We start from the raw sequence: 23754 nt of genomic DNA on the forward strand, positions 1-23754 counted from the left end.
TCTGGCATAGCCGTGATCGTCTAGTGGTCAGGACCCCTCGTTGTGGCCGAGGAAACACAGGTTCGAATCCTGTTCACGGCAATGCTTCAATGCATTGTCACGGAGCTGGAACTTTTTTTTTTCATTTCTTCTATTCAACCAATTTTTTTCTCCACAGAATTGACCAAAAAATTCGCTTTTTTTTGCTTTGGATTCATTTTATTTGTTAATGTAATTTTACTTTAACTGTTCAAACAGTTTTGTCTTTACAAAATATGTATATCTCCATATGATTGATATGATTATTTGTTACGAATATAAAGATTAAATTTTGCTCTTGATAATGTTTTTATTGGAAATTGAACTGTAACTTTACTTCTCAACTATTAGATTGGGAAGATTTAAATAAAAAAGAAATTAAAAGAGGAACTTAAGAAAATGATCTCAAAGAGAATTTGAATCAATTTTCATTCTGAAGAAGAAAAATTTTATTATGCTTCAGAGAACATTCCTCATAATTTCACGTTTCTCGTATATAGCTCTGTTTATAAAATATTCTCACCATAAATAGTCTATGATTTAGTCTTTAAGTAATTGAATGGTCGAGACTAAAATTTAAAATTTGTGGTTTTTGTATTCTCTCAATTTTTCGTAATATTATTTGGCAAACATTGCTCTTCCCTATCGCTGCATTTACCATAAAATTCTTAAAATCAATTTTTATGTAAAAATTTATGCAATTCAACAGTACTTGGTACGACAATCACGTTCACAATTGAGATTCTTTAAACTTACTTTACAATGGGAATTTTTTTCTTCTAAATTACAGTAATAGCACACCTGCGGCTTTCAAATTGCTTTTGATTTCATTAAAAGAATGCTAAAATTTCTTTTATCTGAATTTTTAATTTTTCCTTCAAAAATATACGCATAACAAAAATTTTCATATTTTTTCTCGCATAGAAAATTCAAAAATATATTTTTTATTAAATGTAATTTTTTCTGGTTGTTTTCTCAATTTTCTGAAAATATTTTTATTCCAATTTTCATTCTCTCTCTCTCTGAATTTACTGTAATTTGTTTTCTTTGATACATGCGCATGAGCGGGAATTTTCCTCAAAATCACCGAGAAAAACTCAATACAACAGTGATATGTTGTGTTGGAAAGAGAAAACATTTCCCGGTGAAAATTTTCACCGAATTGCACATGTACAGGAGCGAATGAGGCGCACAGTGTTTGGTGATGTTTGTTGAGAGTGAGATGAAAATGTTTGGAAAATTCTATAGAACCTATTCGGGCGTTTTGTGTGAAAATTTCTCCAGGAAAATTCAGTGTGTGTGAATGTTTGATAAAAAGTCCCATCTCAGAATTTTCCTTCTAATTGTTGCGAGTGCAGAACATTCTTGTTGCAAAAAAAACTTCTCTAGGGCAGTTTTTCACAGTGAAAATCATTTATTGGGTGAAAATGATTATATAGCATTTATTATTTTGTAGTATTCATAGCTGTTGACTAACAGTGGGGCCTCATAAAGGGGCGGATGGGTTTACTCTTTGGAAAAATTATATGTATATGCGTTTTATATATGTGAATGAAGTGGTGTGATTGACTCTTAAATCCAATTGAGCTTTTTACTGCTCTATTTTGCTTGTAAAGTGTCTGGTAGAGATTCAGGGTGGATTCTGGGGCTGAGCCAGAAGGGGGATTTGGAGTTTCATGTGAGGTGCATTTCTATAAAGCTAAAACTGTGGGGTATATACAAAGAGGGGGTGGCTCATGGGGGGTGTTGAGCACAAAACCCGCAGAAAGTGAAGTAGCAAATATGGAAGATAAATGATAAAATAATCAATTTTATTGTGTTTAAGAACACAACAATTCCATATCTCTGTGACGGGGCCATCATCGACCGCTGGGCCTCACCCCACTGGGTTTTTTTGACCGTGAAGACGGGCAATTTTTCCGGTGAGAATTTTCCTTTGTGTGACGTGAAGAACGGACGCTCGCAATCGATTTAACGTGGACGTCACGGAAGTGCAGGAAAGGTGTTTTGATTGATCGCCAGAATGGGCTTCTTCTTGCATTAACAAACCTCTTCATTCAATTACTCGTATTTTTTTTTCAACTACTCCTCCTCTCTACCACACTCATCATCATTCTCTGGGGTGGGTTGCTTTCCTATTTTTTTTCCGTGAGGAGGGCTCCTCCAATCGTGGTACAAGAAGTATCGCGTACGTGGGTGTTGCGAGAAAAATAAAAGTATATACGAGGGTGGTTTTCTCTATGACGTGCGTGTACCTTCAGATTCGTAGTGGGAGGATTGGAAAGGTGGTTAGGCGAAAGGTAACATTTTAATTTTTTTCGGGTATTGTACATTTAGAATGGAAAGAAGAAGCCCATGAGTGATGCACCAGGGATTGCGAGGATGTGGCATAGGTGAGAGGGAACGCCTAAAAAGCCCCTAAGAAAGGCCACAACGAACATGAGAAGAAGACTCCGGGGTTCTGTCTATGGTGTGGATGAAAAGGAATCTCACTCACGAGACCACCGACTATTGCAAGACTTCCACCCTGGCACCAGTACTACCGCAAGCAAACACGATTTCGTCGACGTCGGCGGCTTTGGGCAGTGCCATTGTCATCAGCAGCAGCAGTGGCAGCACCTCAGGCGGCAGCCGCACCACGTCGCCGCTCCTGTTCCAGCCGCTGCCACCGCCACCGTTGCTGCACAACCACCGGTCCACCATCGAAGAGGTGGCAGCATGTATGAATCCACTGAAGAACTGTCTGGCCACAATCCGGTGCTCTGTGGCATCACCGCTTATCCCGCCGCCACAAATTTCATTCCCGCCGCCGTCCCCACTAAATCGAACGCTACCTGCTGAACCACCCTCCTCCGTATCACTCTTCCATCACCACCCGCGACGATTCCCGCGTTTCCAGACACTTCTGAGTGAACGCGTGGCCTCATCATCAGCCATCTCCACACCCAGCGGACACTTTTTCCTGTCATCAGTGGACGTGGCGCTGGGCAAGGCGCAGCAGCAGCAGGACTTCCTGTCGCTCTCCCTGTCGCCGCCACTCAATCGCCGTCGCGACATGCCGGCGCTGCGGGGACCTTTCGTCAGTCTGTGAGTATTGTCCCTGAAATTGCACCCCAAAGGGTGACCCTGTGTCTCTCACCTCAATGACCCACATTATATTGCAAACTGCTGTGTATTGTTGTGATAAATTATTCGATATATCCTTGAAACTTGGCGATTCTTCAAGGATTATTAGGAATCTGCTGCAAACAGCATTAATTCTCTAATTTAAACCATAAAAGAGAAATCGCTTTAGATAGTGAAATAGCTAAAACGATTAAAGCAAAGAATTTTTAATTAAATTAAATGCTTTAGAGATTGCAAGATCTTTAAAAAAAACTTTAATTTTAATTATTTTTAGCAAAAATGGGGTTTAAAAACTAAGAAACTCAGATAGATTGTTTGTGGATTTTTCTGTTTAAATTAGTTGTGTAAAATAAGTGGTAAAATTGTGGTAACGACTGCAATAATCAATGTCTGTGAGGTATTGTATTGGCAACACATATAAAAAAAATCCATAAAGTCCAATGTTTAATGGACAGTACACCTTAATAAATTCTATTCAATTCTAAATTCTACTTAAGATTCATCATGTCCACTTAAAATTCAAGAAAGAAGTCATTACCTACTCTTATAATTTTCTTCTTATCACACTTACTTAACAGTAATTCATTGATTTAATCAATAAAAACCTCTTGTTAATGATTTTAACATCACCAAAAAACTTTAAGAATCCCTTTATTGATGACGTTAAAAAAAAATGACAAAATTGATTTTAAATGTTAAAATTTTTATCCCTCAAAATTCTCACAAATTTTCAATTAATTTTAAACAAAACTACGTTGATCTTGTAAATTAAATATTCGTCTATATCGAGTACCACGTAGGTAGAGAAAGTGGTTGAGGTGTGCTGCCGTTGGGATCGTTGCGGCAAGTGGTCTCTTGGTGCGAAGTACCCAATGGTTGACCCTACCATTATCACAGTTGCGCGTCCGCTGTAGAGACTCCAGCGCGCTAGAGCAACGTCAGAAACTCGCAGTGTGTGTCCCACTTCTTGTTGGCTCCATCGAACACAGTTGGGGCTGCAGCACGAGCGAAAGGGTGGCTTTTTCCCTTGCGATTTTACCCGCACATTTTTGCTGCATTTTCGCCACTTGTGCCCTCTGACCCGTGACAATTTTTTTTCTCCCTCAACACCCGGTCAATCTCATCTTCTTGCCATATTGCTCTACACAAGAGAGATTCTGCGGTTGTGCTTGAGAAAATATAATAAATCCCGTGTGCTGAAATATCCAATTCAAATGGCTCCTCAATTGGGGTATGTATATAAAATCGTCGTCAGTTAATTGATGTTGTTCTCAATGTTTTGCGCTTTCCATGGTGGAGAAGGAGGTGGATTACGTTGTGTTCATCTTATGGGTTCAGTGAATATTCAGATGCAATTAAAATCCCTTTAAAACAAGAGATTAAGTGGTGTGGAAAATTCAATGTTCTGTGGGGTTCACGGGAGGGAAATTGTTTAATTTCTATATCTCATCCCATGACTGAGATTGTGCGTCTTTGGGCGTCTGGTGGTGTCTAATAGAGATTCTCTTGTATTTTTGATACTGGCCCGTGTGTAATTTTCCTAAGGAGAGGGAAATTTTGCGTCGCTAAAAATAAAATTGTGTGCCGTTGAGCTTTTTCTTGCTTGGTAAGACTAATGTGAGAAAAATGGCATTTGGGAGTGTGTTAATTTCATGTGATTTTCCTCACTAAACCTCAGTCATTTGGGTAAAGGTCTATTGAGCTCTTCATATTGTTCAATTTGATTTATATTTTTTTTTGTGTGTGATTAGTGTGTCCTACATTGCTTGTTGTTCTCCTTCTTCGAGGACATTGATGGGCCTTTTTTTTCGACTGTTCCTGCCCAAGAATCTTGTCGTTCTTTTTCGTCCTCTGTGGGCAGGGCATTTGAGGCTCTCTTCTTTTTTTTTCATCGCTTTGTGGCACAATGTGTGATGATAAATTTTTTTTCTACTCTCTTTGTGACACAATTCCTCCTATAAGTTGACTCTTATGCTAATAGTATGAATATTTTTTGCAAATAATATTCCCTTGAGCGTTACATAATGGCATTACGAATAAATTAATTTATAGGAATTCGTGCTTCCCTGGTGAGAGTTGTGCTATTAGAATATTTTTTTTAGAGTGCAGGCACTTTTACCAATTTTTGCATTTTTAAGTGAAAATTTGAAACACTTGAGTGGATATTTTTGCAGTTTAATCTCATCGCGAGGGAAAAAAAAAAGTGAGAGCCAATACAGCGGAGAATTCATGCAACGTCTTTTACTTGATGGCGTCAAAATTAGCAAAGTGGAACATTGTGCAAAATTTCACAATATCTGGGCGGGGGTGAATTATATAATGCCCGGAGTAAAATAAAAAAAAATCATTTATATCTAACAACAAATTTGCTTGATGTGTGGGGAGGTATATACGAAAAAAAAACAGGCCAAATAGCTTCTCTCAGGCAGGTTTCTCCAGTGTTTGCGATCACGAGAATTGCCACGGTTCTGACGTTGGATTTGTGATTAATATTTCGTGGGTGGAGTAAGGAGGAGGAGGACACAATTTTCTCCTCGCGGCGTTGATTGACGCGGAACCCCATGACGGGCGGTGATACACGTCGAGATTTCTGTGCCACACTCACGAAACGGGAGCAATTCATTCACTCCATGATCAATACCTTTTCACCCACTTCCGTTTGCGAGGGTCACGAAGTGATTTCTTTCCCCTCCGATGGCCCCTTCCGGGACTCCCATGAGGTGGCACCAGTCCGGAAGCACTCCACAAAGGATGTGGGAAACTCCCCCAAGAAGTCCTTCGTGGTTGAGGAGAAGTACAGGCAATCGAGCGTCATAACGTCCCACTTGAGTCTCCATCAGCGCTTTCATGAAACACAAATTGCCGAGAAGGCACAACCGGCTGGGTCTTCAATCGATGATTTCAGCCACTTCACCCTCTGCACCACTCACATTGTTGGTTTTATTGCTCTCCTTGTAATTCTCTCTCGCTGCATGGGCGTCCATGTGCTGCAGGGTGCTGTGAGGAAGTCCACAAATGCTGATTCACATCCCCCAAGTGAATTCCACGATGGTACAGATGCACTGAGAATGCAATCGGGCTGTGGGGAAGATGGGGAGGAAACCCCATCGCCGGGGAGAAAGCCCAAGGGTGGTGTGAAGAAGAAATGGGATCGTATTCTCTTCACAAAGAAGCGAAAATGTGTCTCAATGGGGCCCATCATGGTTGCTCATGGACGCGATAGGAGTGACTCTCCGCCACCGCTGCCACCGAAACCACCACCACGTATAAAGAGCCCCAAAAATACAGAGCAGTCAGCAAGCTATGTGTGTGTGAATATTTTCAATCCTCTCCCCATAAATTAATCTCATCGCCAATAAATTAATTAATTACTTACATACAAATGTTCCCCAAATCCCCTATTCACAGATCCGAGCCACGTTCCGGGACAACAGATGAAGTGTACGCAGAATCACCGGATAGTAGCCTCTATGGGAGCGATGAGGAGCAAGAGGATGTCTCCCAATACTGCCGTGGTGGCTACCATCCAATCGTTATTGGGGATGTGTTCGACAATCGCTACCGTGTCGTCCGGAAGCTGGGATGGGGGCACTTTTCCACGGTCTGGCTTTGCTGGGATATCGAGTGAGTGATGCGTTCAATTTAATCCAATTGGAGCAGATTTCCTGAGATTGCATGCCATTTTAAATTAGCATTAGTCCCGATAGATTGAAACATGAAAGCATTATTTAAAGCCTTAATTGCAACCATTCCACACAAAGTGATTTGTATCTCGCGAAATCCTATCAGGCGAATTTAAATCAGGATAAAAAGAATATTGGTTTGTTATGCAAACTTATATCAGACAAATTAATCATTATGATGTATGTAATATTATTAGGATAAAATAATAGTTTTATTGCCATTTAATGAAAAGCTTTCATTTTAATATAAAATATTACCTATTTCTAAATTTTTACATGCTCTTACAATCCTATAATAGTTTAGCAACTTTTAAAATTGGGTTATCGTAAATTCTATTCTTTAAATTAAATATATTTTTTAAAATATCAAATTTGTTTTTTAAAAAAATTATTTGTACAAACTATTGAGTTATTTTAAAAGTGATTGTTTGATTATTCTGAATTCATGTATATTTTGCATTTTATTACCCATTCTCGTGCAGCAAAGTGTTGATGGTTAAATGAAAAATCAATTTCAAAATTTATTAAGCTTTAGGGAACACACACATGGATGTACCTATGTACGTATACCTTTGAAAAAGGTATTTTCCACATGAGTTCATTGTTAGTAAATTTATTGTTTGAAAATTTTCATTAAATTGATTTTGTCGAGTTGTTGGTGAGGAAATAAAAGAAAATTTCATCATAGTTTTTTTTATGAATCATTTTATAAAGACATTAAATCGTATATTTGCATAGAAATTCAATTAATGTTTACTATAATCGATTAAATGATTTCTCTATTTATCAATGTGATGAATAAAACGTCTTGAAATTGAGATTTAAGAACTAACATGTGCGATGATATAATTTTTTGTAAATATTCTCATTTTGAGATTGCATACGATTGTTTTTCTCGATAATTCTCAAGAATATTTCACTGACAATTGTTATAAATGAGACTTAATTATGGTAGGTATCTACCGTATTTTGAAAATATTTACTCGCTCATAAATTTTATATCAACACAAAATGTCTGTTTGCTAAATATTTACGACCTATTTTCCCACGGAAGCCGGTTCAAATGGTACTTGTAATTGAATCTAGCTATATAGGAACCACACCTTGAGTGAAAAATAATATCTGCTAAACAAATAAAATAACTAATTAAGGAAGGTGTTTGGTGAAATTTTATACCACAGAAAAGGATGTTTTGCTAATGTAAATTGCAAATTCTGTGAAATTTATTGCATTAAATTGTTAAAAGTTATTGATTTTCTGAGAAAATATACCTACCTTCTTACGGAGAATATTATATACTCTTCATTCAATTCCAAAGTCAATTTTCCTTCTTTTCAATAACCAGAAACGACCAAACCATAATTCCATTAAAAAAGAATTCCTTCTTCTCGTCTATAAATAGGAATTGCATGGGGAGCCCCCTTTGAGTGGCACCAACAGTGGCAGTGAAACATTTTAATTTCATTTGCCATTGTAAAGTGCTCGCTGCATTGGCTTTTGTGAAAATCTTCCTGCTTCTGAGCACACACAATAATTTATATTTTCAAGCTATATATCCAATGCATTTTCCCACAATAAGATCAAAAGCGAGAGATTTTATTTTATTTGATTCAGTAAAGTGAATCATTGAATGTTACAATAAAGAGAAAAATGAAGGGAATACTTGAAATCACAATAAGCCTCTAGCTTTGAAGAATATTTTCTTTTCCTAAATTGTATATTTACAAATTCAGCATTAAAGATTTCCTCACAAAAATATCCATCACGCGATAAGAATTCAATGGTGATGGATTTAATAAAATTTTGCGCACTGAAAACACGTCAAAAGTGAAGGATTTCCGTGATAAATTTCATTCGTGTACCACCTGAAATGGTTTACACAATTTTCGAAACCTACATTCTACACACATATAGAATATTATTATTTGTAGGATGTAGAACAAGAAATTCATATCACATTCTTCAATATGTGAAGGGAAAGTTTTTGCAACACCCGATAAAGTTCACGCAAGAAGGCCCTTTGACATGCAAAAGATTGATGTTGGAATTTTCTCATTTTCTCTCACTCTCTACAGGGACGAAAAGTACGTTGCCTTGAAGGTGGTCAAGAGCGCACCGCACTACACGGAGACTGCAACGGATGAAATTCACTTGCTAGAGGTGATTAGTACAGCCGATCCATTTGATCCCAATCGTGATAAGATCGTTAGGTTGCTGAACAACTTCACGGTACGCGGTGTGAATGGGGTGCACACGTGTCTCGTGTTTGAGGCGCTGGGATGCAGCCTCTACAAGCTTATTGTGAAGAACAATTATCAGGGATTGCCACTGCATCTGGTGCGTTCGGTGATTAAGCAGGTACTTCAGGGCCTCGACTATCTGCACACGAAATGCCACATTATTCACACGGACATTAAGCCGGAAAATATCCTTTTGGTGATGGACAACGTTGCAGTGGTGAATCAGCAGATTGATGATGAAATAATGTCAATGAGAGCACGTGGAATTGAATTTCCTGATTCCTACGGTGAGTCCTTAAACTCCTACCCCATCACCTCTCCAACATTCATTTTTTTCCGGGGTGAAAAATCGATTGTCTGCCATCCGGGCACTACCACCCGCTTGAAATCTCATTACAATGCTCATCACAACAAAGTTGTTTGCAAAAAAAGGGAGAGAAAACATAGTAAAGGCTTTAAAATATTAAATTTCTCTACGCTTATTGTACTTCCTCTTAGTTTCCATGTTTTCGCTTTTGTAAATATTCAAGTTTTTCCTGTACAAAGTTTTTCTTTTAACCCCCTCTTGGGGGACATTTTCAATAAAGCATGCAACTTGTGCGATGCAACTTATTTGAAGAAAATTCACAAAGAGCTATACAAATATCCCTATATTAATTCAAATTTAAATGTGCAATTGCTCTAAAAAAAATTTTCCCGAAAGTCTAATAGAATTTAATTGTGGTGAAACCTTGTGCTTTCATCAAGACAGTTTATTTCAATTTCCGCCCAAGTTTCCGCTACCTGTATTCGCCAGAGCACCATGGGAGGGAGTGCTGCAAAAGGGGTTTGAAAGAGAATACTGGTCAAAAGAACACGAGGGAGGGATTAATAATATAATTACGGGGGTTCTAATGAGAAAACCCTGCGGGTTCATCCGTAGAGAAATTTGCCAAGTCAATGGGAAGTGGTACCGACTTTTCATGCGATAAGATTCCGCTGATAGTGAAATTCTGCTGGCTCAATTGCCAGGAGGAAAATTATTTTGTGAGTTTAAATGATTCGTGGAATTAATTCACCTGTAAGAAGTCGTAAATTCTCTGCAGAAAAAAATTTTCTCACTCTTCGCAATATACTTTTGTTGAAATGAAAAATCATCTGCAGGAAAAATCTAAATTAAATTGAGATTGAACGTTTTTTATTTAATAATTTTCCACTTTAATTATAAAATGTTATATTGAATTTGCTATCAGTACTGCATAGTCTTGAATTATTTTAAAATAATGCAAAATATGATTTCTTTTTGTTAAACAAGAAGAATTTTTTACAGTTGTGGTCATAAAAAGAGCACTGAAACTTTATTTTTTTTCCCTTCAACAGCTTTAATATGCTTTATAAGTTTAATAATAATCGATAAATACAAGATTAGATGCAAATATTTAGTAAGAAATTAAATTATAATATTTGGTGAAAATAATTCAAATTTCCGCAATTTTTAAAGATAATTTCATGTACAAATTTTCCAGTAAAGCTAAACAAGGCCACAGATTTAGAATTTTATATTTTTCTAATTTACTGCATGCAATATTCCGTGTCTCCTGCAGTGAGTGCTTTCGAGAAGCGTTCCCTCAATCGGAGCAGCATTGAGGAGGATCTCCTGAAGAGTACCCCCATCTCGTCCTCGGGTACGTCCAAACAGACAACTGGGACAGCAAGCATCGACATCTCGTCGCCATCGGAGGATGAGGTCATGAGTGGTGGCATAATGTCCTTCCGGCAGCAGTCAAGCTTGGAGGATTTTGTGGACAATTCAGGAGCGGCGGCCATAGCGGGCGTACTTACGGGATCCGATTTCCCGGGGCGCTATCGTGTTGAAAGGCGTAGCAGTCAAGCACAATTAGCCAAACTCGAGTTGGCCGCCTTAAATGAAAGGGTATGGGTACTAAAGCAATCCTATTATATTACTTTTACTTTTGCACGAATGCTCAATCTACTCGAAATCCCATTGAATTATACCATTAGTGGGAAGTGAGATCCTGCCGCGTAATAAATTTTCTAAGATAAAATCACAGAAAGTCCTTTGGTTGAGTTGCAGGGGGTGAGAGCAAGTAAATTGCCGCATTATCACGAGAGGGGGAGGAGGGGTTCAATGACCAAAATGTCGATTTGTCTTAATGCGCCACACAATTTGTATTTACTTTGCAGACAGGGACAGCGTCTGAATTAACAAAGGACCAAACAAAGGCATTTATGCCGTCAACTCAATCATATTCGAGCACTCTTCAGTCGATAATCAACGGGAACAGTATTCGTGTGAAAATTGCCGACTTGGGAAATGCTTGTTATGACGTGAGTATAAGGAGATTTTCCTTCCCATATTCTGGAGGAAAAAATTGCCAAAAATGTGACCTCAATTTTGTAGTATCACCACTTCACGGAGGACATCCAGACGCGTCAGTATCGCTCGGTGGAGGTCCTCCTGGGGGCACCGTACAATTTTACGGCGGACATTTGGAGCACGGCGTGCCTGGCTTTTGAACTGGCCACCGGGGACTACTTGTTTGATCCACATGCCGGCGACAATTACTCACGCGACGAGGATCATTTGGCGCATATCATCGAACTCCTGGGAAACATTCCACCAAGTTTAGTCTTCCGTGGGAAGCACGGGAACAAATATTTCACCAGCACTGGTGAGTTTATTCAGTTTAATTGGAAAATATTGCATTAAATATTTATTAAATTTTCATTAGAAAATTAAGACTGAACAATTAAGATTTAATAAAAAAAACTTAATGAAGCCAATGTAGCACGTTCTTATTTCAAACCATTTGAATTAAATTAATATTTCAATTCTTAACTTTCCTAGAGATTTTATATAAAAAAGTATAAACCAAAAAACTTCAGAACAGTTATCGATGTTAAGAAGTTTGAAAGAAAAACTTATAAACTTTCTCTTAGAAAGTATAATTTTGGCATTCTGAGAAACTTTTTCTTTTGATAAAAAATTATAAGTTTGTGAAAATACAATGAGAGGAAAAGAAAAGTTAAAATAAATCATTTTTTTTAAAAATATGTTTTAGCTTTATTCGTTTCCTTTGTTTGAAATTCATTTCCAAGAAAATACAAAGACAGTTTAAAAGAATTTTTTTTTAGATTCTTGATTATATATGTATATAGTTCAAATAACTTTAATTAACCTTTAATTTAATTAAATTTATTCAATAACGCCCAATGAAGTCACAGCGATTTACAAGTTGAAAGTAAAAAATCTATAAAAAGAAATTGAATCCGTATTAAAATGTTGGCTTTAGCTCTTTGAAAGTTTCTCCGGTTGACAAACTTTGTCACCTAACACGCGATAGAAAATCAATTTTCAAACTACTAAAAGCTGCTTTTCACCTCTATACACCGCAGGTCATTTGAGGAATATACTGAAATTGAAGCCGTGGGGTCTCCAGAATGTCCTGATTGAGAAATACGAGTGGGATCCCATTGAGGCGCGCAACTTTACGGACTTCCTGCTTCCGATGCTGCACTTCAATCCCATCCTCCGGGCATCTGCTGCGACATGTCTAAAACATCCGTGGCTCGATTAAGTGTTCATGCAATTTGCAAGCTGCAGGGATTCCGTGTAGGCGCAGAGTGAAAGGCGAAAAAAAAAATAACTTATTGCATAGTTAAATATCATCTCTTTCATCATTTTATTGTTAGTCAAAATATTTAATATTAATGAAAAAAAAACCTAAACTAATGCAAGGATCTTGTAGACGAAGGTATTGTAATATTATCATGAGAAACAAAAAAAATGTGAGGAGAGAAATTAAAAGGAATTTTGCCAAATTGGACTGAGGGTAAAAATTCTTTTTGCGCAGTTGGAAAGCTTATTGGAAAGTAAGGGAATTCACATCGTGAGGATCGCCGCAGACTCATTTGCCACCACCAAAGGGCCAATGGCTGCGTCGGGAATTGATTGAGCCCACACTGCTGCCATTGCTCAAATTGCTACTGTGGCTGCTGCGTCCCGATGAGTACGTTCGATTGCGGAAGTCACTCAATGTCGGCGATGTGTCCACTGAGTTTGGAATCGCAAAGATGTCCTGGACAGTCGGTCGACTCGTCTGGCGAGGTTCGATTGTTTCTGCAAAAGACAGAGAGAGAGAGAGAGAGTTTATTTACTAATTTTCATTTTTAATTCGGTTAACTAAAATTATGAGTATTAAATGGTATTAAAAGAATTAAAAGATTCGCTATAAGTGAGGGCACGAGTGTATTTTAAAATAGTGAAGATTAAGATAAGAATGCGATAACAGTACAAGATGACGTATGTGAAAGTTTTCTATGATAACGATACGTAAACCGATTTTTTTAAAGGATTTTATGCAATGGATTAAGGCTGAATAGAAGTACTATTTTAATCTTTCCAATCTTTTGCGGTTAAATCTGAAGATTATGAAGAACGAAGTAGCATCACATTTATTTTTAATTTTGTGATAAAGATCAAAATATTTTTTACAAATTCGATTTTGCAACAATTAAAAAAACTATGTTGACTTTGTATTTTTACAAAAATTGAATAGATTGGATTAAAGGTTGATTACTTGATTCTTCTATGTAAAATTATTAAGAATAGACATTTATAGACAATTTTGAAGCCATTTCGTGAGAATTTCAAAAAAAAAAACTCTTGGGCATATCTGAGTTAATTTTAAATACAATAAAAATTTAACAAATCTTTAAATCATTTTGTGAACTTATAGTAAAAAAAAACTTTAAGAACAACGCTTTATCTAGTTAAGAAAGAGATATACTAATGACAAGTTTAGTGAATTTTATTACTAAAATATAGGTAAGCTATCGTCTTATTTTTTTCTCATTATGCATTGTTTACATAAAAGGGGTTTTCACGCTACAAAAAAAAAGTACTAAAAACCCTTAAATGAGTAGCTCTAGTTCACAAAAATAAAAGAAAATCATATAAATGTGAAGGAGAAAAATCAATTAGTGCCACTTGAAAGTCTTTGATACAATGTGCGAAATATTTTTCACACAACTGATGCTTATCTTGAGCAATAAAAATCAGTCATAAAATATTTCTCATTTACCAAACAACCAATTGAGTTATATTCCTAATGATTTATAAAGATTGATCTGAAAATCAATTTGAAAGGTTTGTCAAAGGGATGTTGTGAATTGAAAAAGAAAAAACTCCGTGTCTCCTTTTTACTTTTCATATGATTTCTAAAAAAAAAAAAGATCTCACAAAGGCCAAGTTAGAGACATTTAGGATAAGAAAAAATTTTCCATTGAAGTTTGAGCAAAAAGGAAGGGAAACATTAGTTCAGCCTAGACAAAAACACTCACCGATTATTGGGACTTGATCGTAAAGAGATCCCTGTCTGGAGGAGCGTGTGAAGTAACTTTTGCTACCTGGTGAGGCAAGTTGCATTGGCAATGCAAGTGCAACATGTCCCCACATTTGGTGCTCCTTTACGGCCTTCTTAATGGCTGTAAACCACTTTGTTTGTTCCGTCACTGACTTCGTGTGGAACACATAGTCCTGCATAGAAAGAGAGAGAGATAAGATGTTGAATACCTGGTAGTGGAAATTTCCACAAAAAATCACTTTAAACTTACCTCAAGTACACCTTCTTCGAGATTGGACAAAATGAAGTCTGTGTCGCCTTTTTGCTTCAATTTTGTATCCCTTGTCACTTCGAGGCAGCGTCGTGGTTGAATATTGTTCTTCATTGCATCTTCTCCATCCCACAGCTCCAAACGGAATGCCTGAAGTCTGCCGAAGCCATCAATTGGCCGGCAGGAGTCTTTTGCCAGCAGATTGAGATCTCCCACAAGCGTTGGTTGCTCCATGGCGTCCGGCTGGAGGGCTAGACGGCAGCAGAAATGCCCAAAAAGGGGCAATTTGCTTGAAGGATTCTGCGATGCCGTACTGTTATTTGGTGAGAGGCACAAATCGTGCGTGTGAGGTAGATCCGAAACATCAGACAGTGCTAAGTGAGCCGTAGCGATTAAATCATACTTTGGGCCTCTGTAATGAGAGAAAATTTGTCGTTTGTATCAATGTCTATTTCCCAGGTAAAATAGCCGACAAAAACAAGTTTCCTCCGATTGTAGATCAAAATTAAAGCTTTTTGAAAGAAAATTAACTCACATTTTTGTATTATTCAGTTCATCTTTGAGATTTGCAGCCAGTCTTTTGCCCACCGTTCGACTAATTGAACTGTGAATTGTATTTTTAATTTTTCGAGGTGTTGATGCAATTGACAAATCAGACTCCATCATCACTGCGTACACCTCCAATTTCAGCTCGAAATCGGGAGTGATATTGGAACTACAGAAAAAAAATGAATGAAAAATATTTACATAATTAGACCAAATAATTCAAAGCCAGATTAAAGGGAAGACTTACAAAAGAATAGCATCGCTGAAGGTGATATCTGTGAGATTTCGGTCCACAGGACACAGGAGCGATGTATCATAGATTTCAGTACCGATCTTCGCGAGGCAGAAAACAGCAAAGCGACGATGATCCCCTTTGTTCTTGAAGTGATCCGTATCCCTCCACATGAGGGGCATCCGGATCTCGCTGAGGGACACCTTCCCGGTGGGTTTTGATCGTTGTGTGGTATCCTTGTCGCGCTTCCGTCGCTGTAGCTCTGCCATGTAAGCCGTCATGCGTTCATTGGACGTCAGGAGGTTCTTGGCTGCTTCGAGGATTTGGGTATTGTTGGCATTTGATGCTGTATTCCCACCATAACCGCCACCCTTTGACGATGACGACGTCTTTGGATTATTGCAAGCGGCCAGTAATTTTGCCGAACCCTCGCGCATCTTGATCTCCAAGTCTATCTTCTGCTCCAAATCTAATTCCTGCAAACAGAAGAAATAGAACTATTAGCTAAAAGCTTTAAAGCTTAAAAGATTATAAAATAAAGAAGTTCAATAAATTTAAGGAAAAACTTTTATATTAACTTTAATTGTCCAATTTAAGAATATTGGCTGACTAAATAGCCCCTAGCTTATGTATTTGAAAGCTTCGATCCTACTATATGGAATTTACTTTTGTGATATATGAATATTTTCTGAATACAGATCATAAAAATAACAACAAAAGTCGTCTATTGCTTTTGCTACAACATGAGAAATAATTTTATAAGTCAAAAATTCTCTTCAATTTTCTTGGCTTCTATCTAGATCCTAAACAGCTGTAGTTTTTTTTTTAATCTACATCGTTTATTCGTCGCATATGCGGCATTTTAATAATAAGAAATGAATATTTTACACGTACGCGAAAGAATGATGTAATTGTGTCTCGAAATAGTCGACAAACAATGAATTTCGACGGTGTTATCAGGCACACACGGCAGCACAGATAAAGAGGTTACAGTGAGACTTTATTATGAGCTCCCTTCCGGACTCATTTCTCATCATGAAGCTTATGATAGTGCTGGTAAATTTAGCGATGAGGTGCGAAAACGCATACAAAACCTTCACCATGGATTGTCCAAATTAAGAGTTGATTTTCTGAGACATGTTGCTGAAGGTCTCTGTCCCGTATTTCTTGCAAAATGTACAACTGTTGACTTTCTGTTTTATTTTTCAACGAAATTACGTGTAAAACATGCAAAATATTTAGAAACATCTTCAAATAATTCTTTGGATTTTGCGTAATGTTGTAGTACCTGTATTATATGACTGTAGCATAGTTGGGGCGCATTTTTTTTACAATCGTGATCCCCCATATATGTAGTATTTAAACGATCAAAAATAGCAATTAAAGCAAAAAACTAATAAATAGCACTAGCCAATGAGGAGACACAGTTAAAAGATTTTCTATAAATAAACGCACCTCTCTTGTATTCAGAACATAATATATAGGTACAATTTGAACCCAAAAGTACGCCGTTTAAGTGTATTTTATATTCACAATATTCCCTCTTGCCGCAATTGCAGTTTATTTTATTATTATTTTAATTCTTTTTAAAATATAAACTCCCTCCTTGCAAAATACACGATAAGAAGTGAAGCAATATTCTTAAACACAAAACTTTTTTCTTTGCTGAGGTCTGCATGTCTACATATACAATCAAATTTATGCTTGGCATTCAAAAAATGAATGATGAACAAATTGTGAAAGACAATACAATTTTGCCAATTTGCTATATTTAGGCAATTATTGCAATAAAATCAAAAATTGTCTCGTCTTGATGATTTCGCCACACTGTGCTCTCATTCCAAATCGACCAATTTGCAAAGCTTTTCAATTTGGCGGAATATTGAACTTATTGGAAAGTTCTTTGAGGTCAACTAAACAATCACGAAAAGAACACAAAAAATAAAGGACTCTAAATGTAAAAAATCCTTTCTCCATTGCATTTCTTCACTACGTATTGCTCAGAAGCTATGCTACTCAGAGGCAGCTATATCTATCTTTGCATTTATATATATACTTATACAGGGTGGCGGAGCGATATAGTCACGAAATTAAATGCTTATAACTTTTTTTTGAATTAAGATTTTTTTTAAATTCCACCGCCAAATGATCAGAAATATAATCAAGTTTTATCATGCCAAATTTGGTGGAGCTGACTCCAAATCGGGGGGCGCTAAAGCTGATAATGTAAAAAAATCATAATTTTCAATGTTGATGAGTATAGTCGATTTCAGAGATGATTTTTTTCGCTTACTTCACACAGCACTTTGCATAACGATTTTTTTAAAATGATACTCGGATTCTCCAATGTCCTCTTCCACTATCATCCCCCAATGTCCTTCTGCGCTATCGTCTTCCACTTTAACGTTTTTTTACACCTTAAAATGTTTAGGATTTTTTGTCTGTGATCTTTGTGACTTTTCAACTCGAGGGAAGTGTTTGATGTGATTGCACGTAGTGTTAATGAAATACCGCTTAAATTAATTTTTGGCTCTAAAAGAATGAAATTTAAATTGAAGGAAGTCGGAATAAAAAAAAACTTTTATTCCTCTATTTTGCATCTCCAAAGTGAGTTATTTACTCAGATTTTTTATTCAAAACAAAACAGATTATGGCGAAGCAGTGCGGCCTATGAAAGTTGGGATTAAAATTATTCGTCAGTTTTTTGCAAAGCTTTGTGTGATCATCACGAACCATCATGAATACACAATATTCAGTGGCCGAAAGGGCAAGAATAGTGCATTTTTTTTTATAGGGAAAATGGAAAATCTATTGTTTCCACGCAGAGAGCAATAAGCAACTCACATGAAAAACGCTATACTTTGTCAAAATGTATGGGAAATTGCACTTTTTTATTTTAACTCTAGCGCCCCCCGATTTGGAGTCAGCTCCACCAAATTTGGCATGATAAAACTTGATTATATTTCTGATCATTTGGCGGTGGAATTTTAAAAAAATCTTAATTCAAAAAAAAGTTATAAGCATTTAATTTCGTGACTATATCGCTCCGCCACCCTGTACTACGTATTGCTAGAAACAATGAAATAAGTAGCATGAGGAATAACATAAAACTATGTATGTATCGTATGCCTAATATAATTAAATTAATTTTGATTAATGTCTTCTCCCACGAATACCTCAAACAACTTGTAAAAAATAACAACCTATTTTACATTAACTCATGAGTTTCCCTATTGTAATTTATTGTTCACAAATGATCAAGCAAACGATCATGTTAATAACTTTTTTTATTAGGTTTCAAAAGTCAATAAAAATCATGTGGCTCTTTGCAGTGATGTATTAATTAAAATATCAATTTTTAAGCACTTTGTTCCATCCCACATTTGACCGTAAATGCCGAATGGTTAACATTTTGGCGGAAAATTTATTACAAATTAGCAAGAATTTGTGGCGCATGCGAATTTCCTTTTAGTGCCTTTGTACAGTTTCGTCAATGAATAATACATTATTTTGATTGAATGGAGATTTATGAATATTTGAGCAGCTCTGAGGGTTTTTTTTTTATTATTATTAAAGCAATACACCCACTCTCAGAAATATTTTGCTCCATGTACTCGTTGAAACACTTTATATTACATCCAGTTGTGCACAATATTATTAAATTGGTGAGACAATTCGACAGGCTTGTGCAATGACAACGGGAACATGTTCTCACTCAACCCACAATTTCTAATTCTGGCACACACGATAGAGAAACATTTTACATGTGTTTGCCTCATTGAGTAGTTTGGTGACTCTATATAGGCAAGATACGGCTGCTGAATATTAATTTACTCTGGATTTTTCAGCGTTGTTACCGGAAGAAGTAACAAATTCCAACAAGTACCTTCCCCCATCATTCTCCTAAACCTTCTTTGAGTTTTCCTTCCAAAGAGAGTCTTTTTCTTTTCTTTTTATCTGTGGTGAACGTCTAATCCATGGGATTTCATTCGCGTTTTTAGATGTTCGTGAAAGGTTTTTGAATAAACTGTTCGCAGTGAATCGTATTGAATTTATTGCATATTTGGTGAATAACTCCTGAAGAAAAGAATGATAGTGCATTAGAGACGAGCATTTAAACAATTCACGAGAACTCACTGAAAGAATTCACTTTGGAACTGTGGGAAGAAAGAGCTAAAAGGTGAAAATCATGTTAGTTTATTCTTCTCACACGAACTTGACTTCTGAAGACAGATTTTTTTTCTTAACAAAATCAAATTTTTTTTTCTCTGAAAGAATTTTCTTTTGTCGTAGAATTCTCGAGAAAAACACTCCATGAGAGTTAAAACATCAATTCCTAAGAGATGGAGATATTTGCAAAGCAATTTTATTCTGTAAACTGAAGACTTTGGCAGAAATTAGCAGTATCCAAAAAAAAATATGAGAGTCCCATTGTAAATCTTACAGTTATTTGTTTTGGGAATTTTAATAAAAACATATTATTACAATAGTTTTAAAACTGTGAACTATATTTCTGAGAAAGTAGTATATTATTTGTAATTTTAAATTAAATGTTTTATTATGTCAATTAGCACGAGTATGTACTTTAATTTAATTGTTTTGAACTATAAAAACAGTCATTTTTTTAGTATTAAATAGATGGGAAATATTCCCATCTTCTCATAAAATCATACTTTTTGTTATCTTAGGAACATTTAGCTTAAATCTGAAATGACTTTTCACAAGACAAAATCGTACTTATTTAAATCAGTTTTCTCATTGATTTATTACAATAAAATCCTTTTCGCACCATTTCCAATGTATTTAGAAAAATTGCCCAAAAGCTCATTTAAAGAATGTTGAGATAGAAATTTAATGTGCTTGAGTGCAAGTTGGTGACAATAAATTCTCAATGAAACTCCAACGAAGAATTTGGATATCATTCAGAAGATGGTTGGAGAAGTGCATACACGGTGAAAGAAGAGGAAACAAAGAAATAAGCAACAAAAATAGCATCTATTTCGGGGATAGTCATAAAACTATGTGATAAATCGTTTCCTGGATATTCTCGTTAATTCCCAGTGGATATTACCACTTGAAAACTATTTATACGTGAACTTTTTTGTGTACAAAATCCCCAAATTGCTGATGACGATTTTTGGGACATGTTAAAATGGGAAAGTTATTGGCATGCTTGGGGTAATTTCCGCTCACAAGAGATCTATCCTGTTTCCCGCAAGACACCATTTGTGGACATTTTATTATGTGCAACATGATGTTTGTAGGCCAATTTACACACTCTGTTGCCTTTTTGCCACATTCACTCTTTCTTTCATCCTCAAGTTTTATATGTATACACACCGCATCATCGCAGCAGTGGACCATACAAAACCCATCCACAATGGAGTCAAGGACAACTTTTTGAACGCGAGATGGAGACTTTTCTTGCCCATTCGGACAATTTTATTAAGTTCATTATCCCAGAGAAAAAGAATATTTATTTAGTATAGACTCCATCAGTCTGAATGCCGAAAGCCATGGCAATTGAATCAATTGTAATTAAACTTCGTGATGGTTTGTTAGATTAGAATCATTCACAGTGGCATTTTAAATTACAATTTAATTTTACTATTTACACTCGCTTTCGGCTGGTGGCGACAGAATAAGAATAGAAAATTTTGTATATACGTTTTGCAAACATTTATTGTATGACTCAGTGACGTAGACGATGGAGTTTTAGGATGAGATCACGTTTCTCACGAATTTCTTCTTTATTTTTTTTTTTATAAACTATCTCGAAAAAAAATCAGAAAGTATTGTCATTACATACTAGTGTCATCTAAAAAGTGAATAATATTGTATTTCTTAATTTAGCAAAATTTAATTATCCACAAAATGCGTTTCAGAGAAAATTCCCACTCAAAATTGCATAGAATGTATTACATATACACTTGGAGCATTCAGCTTATATGAAAATAATGAATTTCATAGTGAGAATTATGGGTAAAAACACATAAAATTGAAAAATTGTATATTATGTTTGTGGACAGAAGCGCTGAAAGTTGCATAACAACGGATAGTTTTGTACTCTTTCTGCTCAATTGTTGGAATTAACGCCAACGCTAATGTAAATTGATTCTCACACATGTCGTTCCATTGCTGGTTTGTCTCACTATCCAACACTATCTATTCATAAATGGATATCAAATGAAATGACGAGATCAATTTTAATTACTACAAAGTGTTTGTAAGTGGTGTATATGTAAATGACATTAATATACTACTCTATTTATTTGCAAATAAGAATTATTATGTAGTTCCTTAAGCTAATAAAAGTACGTTTAAAGACTAGAAAATTTGAATAATATAATTTAAGAACTAATAAAAGAATCTTATAAAAAACAATTTGATACTTAGCTGAACTCTTTTTGGATTCTTTCTTTTAAAAATCAAACATTATTAAACAGCAATGTATCCAGTAATTACCAGCAATTACGTCCAAATTTTGTTTCTCAGGTAAAGTTCTTATACAAAATCACCGCTTTTGTGAGGTTGCATTCCTCCCATAAGCAGAAAAAAGTAACACCTTGTGCACACTTTCGCGAGAATGAAAAAAATGGCACACGCTCAGAGATTGACGAACAAATTGGAGATGAAATTCTTTTCTTCGGAAAAGAGACCGCAAAATGAGTGATCTCTTGTACGCAAAAAGGAATGCGCCAGGCGTGGTTTTCTTGTACCTTTATGTACACATAAGATTTAATGACATAGTCTTTTCAACGGGCTTGTATCACGTCATGAAAAGGTGTTCAATTGGTAATTTACAAATAAATGTCCAAAGGTGCAAGCACCTTTGGGAAGTCTCGTCAACATTTACCGAATACCCTCTTTATTTTTGCAAACTTCACAACACAGAGATTCCAGTGAAGATATGAATTAATTAGCCAAAAAATATCATATTTTGATAAACTTCTCTTCACCTGGCATCGGATTTTTCACTAAAGGTACATCAAAAGATACATGATTATCGCATGTGTTCATCATTTACATTAATTGCTCCTCACATACGGAACGAAAAATACATAGGTATTGTACATATATAGCAAAAGATTTTCTCTGAGAAGAGCATGTGCGTGAAATTTAAGATGCGCAAGAAAATGATTTTTATGCAAAGGGGCATTTTTCATTTTCTGACAGCGGAAGAGCTACTCAAATTCAGAAGGAAATTCAAACTAGAGTTCATGCCCACCCACAACACAATTTTGTGCGATGTATAGTAGGAAAAAAAGGCATACGGGTCCATTAAATTTAAACGCTTCCACATCCACATCAACCACGACACAAAATGAATTCTCAAAAATCATCAAGAGAGAATGAAAATTAATTCAAACCTTTAGGCTACATGCTATCTGTCGAATGTAATACAAATCCAAGTCTTGAAGCACTTCCAGTTTGGGCAGATAGTCTTTGTGATCCACACCTAGATTGTCTCGTGGTGTGCCACCGGTGCTATGACGATTTTTCTGTGATTTTGAGTTCGTACCATTGCCGCTTCTCAATGAAAGACCGGCAAGTGGTGGGAAGCACGATTCCATGACTTTTTGGTGCTTATTTTCTTCACTCTCCTTCTCAACACTGAACACATACACCACTCTTTGATATGTGGAGAAATATAAAAGAAACCTTCACTTTTTTTTTCTTCTCCACTAGCAGTGCAAGTTTACTTTATACGATCCCTTCGAGGTATTTTCGCATTACATCCATTACACAGGACATCCTATATAATATTTTCAGGTGAAATAGAGACCCAGCCGAGAATCATTACAATGAGAAAACTACCCTATAGTGTACCGTGAACAATTCTTCAGTGCAATGAACATAAATGTGTTCCCAAGGCAACAATTGAACCCATATAATGTACTTTCAGCTCTAAACTGACAATCAGTCAGAATCGTGTTCTTATTCAGCCCTCCATGTAGGATTTTTGTTATTGTTTCCTCTCTAACCAATTCATAGCATTTCTCTCTTACGTTTTTGCTCGAAATTAGAGGGAATTTTAGTGCTTATATACATATACTCCCTTTTCTTGTTCGCATCCTTTTATTTCGAAAATCATATAGATACAAAATCAGAGTTTAGAACAAATGATAAAAAGGTAGATGAAGATAATTTATTTTATTATAATAGTTGAAAAATAAAAAGATTTTTAATCGTTCTTATGAATGAAAACTAAATCAATTATATTTAGACTTAAGGAATTGATTAGGAAACTTAGTTTCTTTATCTAGAATGAAACTATTAAAGATAGAATTCA

General features: G+C 36.0%; 3 protein-coding genes and 1 non-coding gene across 14 annotated transcripts in view; 3 read left to right on the plus strand and 1 right to left on the minus strand.

Moving 5' to 3' along the window:
* LOC129797522 (LIM domain-binding protein 2) overlaps positions 1-23754 on the plus strand; it is a 421356-nt gene that overhangs the window by 44669 nt on the left and 352933 nt on the right. The window lies entirely within an intron of this gene.
* On the plus strand, positions 4-12907 carry LOC129797476 (SRSF protein kinase 2). 7 transcript variants are annotated; one of them, XM_055840100.1, is made up of 8 exons: positions 4-60; positions 2356-3105; positions 6553-6768; positions 8903-9354; positions 10651-10979; positions 11252-11395; positions 11469-11739; positions 12464-12907. In XM_055840100.1, the coding sequence occupies exons 2-8, from the start codon at positions 2486-2488 to the stop codon at positions 12643-12645; spliced, it is 2214 nt and encodes a 737-aa protein (XP_055696075.1). In that variant the 5' UTR covers positions 4-60; positions 2356-2485; the 3' UTR covers positions 12646-12907. The 7 variants fall into 7 exon arrangements, with proteins under 7 accessions (XP_055696075.1, XP_055696072.1, XP_055696073.1 ...); XM_055840097.1 differs by lacking the exon at positions 4-60 and adding an exon at positions 1217-1439; XM_055840098.1 differs by lacking the exon at positions 4-60 and adding an exon at positions 1238-1701.
* Positions 10-81, plus strand: Trnah-gug (transfer RNA histidin (anticodon GUG)). Its single transcript has one exon. It is a non-coding gene; the product is annotated as a tRNA-His (tRNA).
* LOC129797462 (uncharacterized) overlaps positions 12719-23754 on the minus strand; it is a 32765-nt gene continuing 21729 nt past the window's right edge. For all 4 annotated transcript variants that reach the window (XM_055840064.1, XM_055840067.1, XM_055840065.1 and 1 more), the window contains exons 3-7: positions 15477-15937; positions 15219-15398; positions 14684-15095; positions 14411-14606; positions 12719-13187 (exon numbers count right to left, since the gene is read on the minus strand). In XM_055840064.1, coding sequence (XP_055696039.1) covers positions 12976-13187; positions 14411-14606; positions 14684-15095; positions 15219-15398; positions 15477-15937 — 1461 coding nt within the window. In that variant the 3' untranslated portion in view covers positions 12719-12975. The remainder of the gene's footprint in view (positions 13188-14410; positions 14607-14683; positions 15096-15218; positions 15399-15476; positions 15938-23754) is intronic.

This window comes from Lutzomyia longipalpis, chromosome 1, assembly GCF_024334085.1.
Source record: "Lutzomyia longipalpis isolate SR_M1_2022 chromosome 1, ASM2433408v1".
Taxonomy (NCBI): Eukaryota; Metazoa; Arthropoda; class Insecta; order Diptera; family Psychodidae; genus Lutzomyia; species Lutzomyia longipalpis.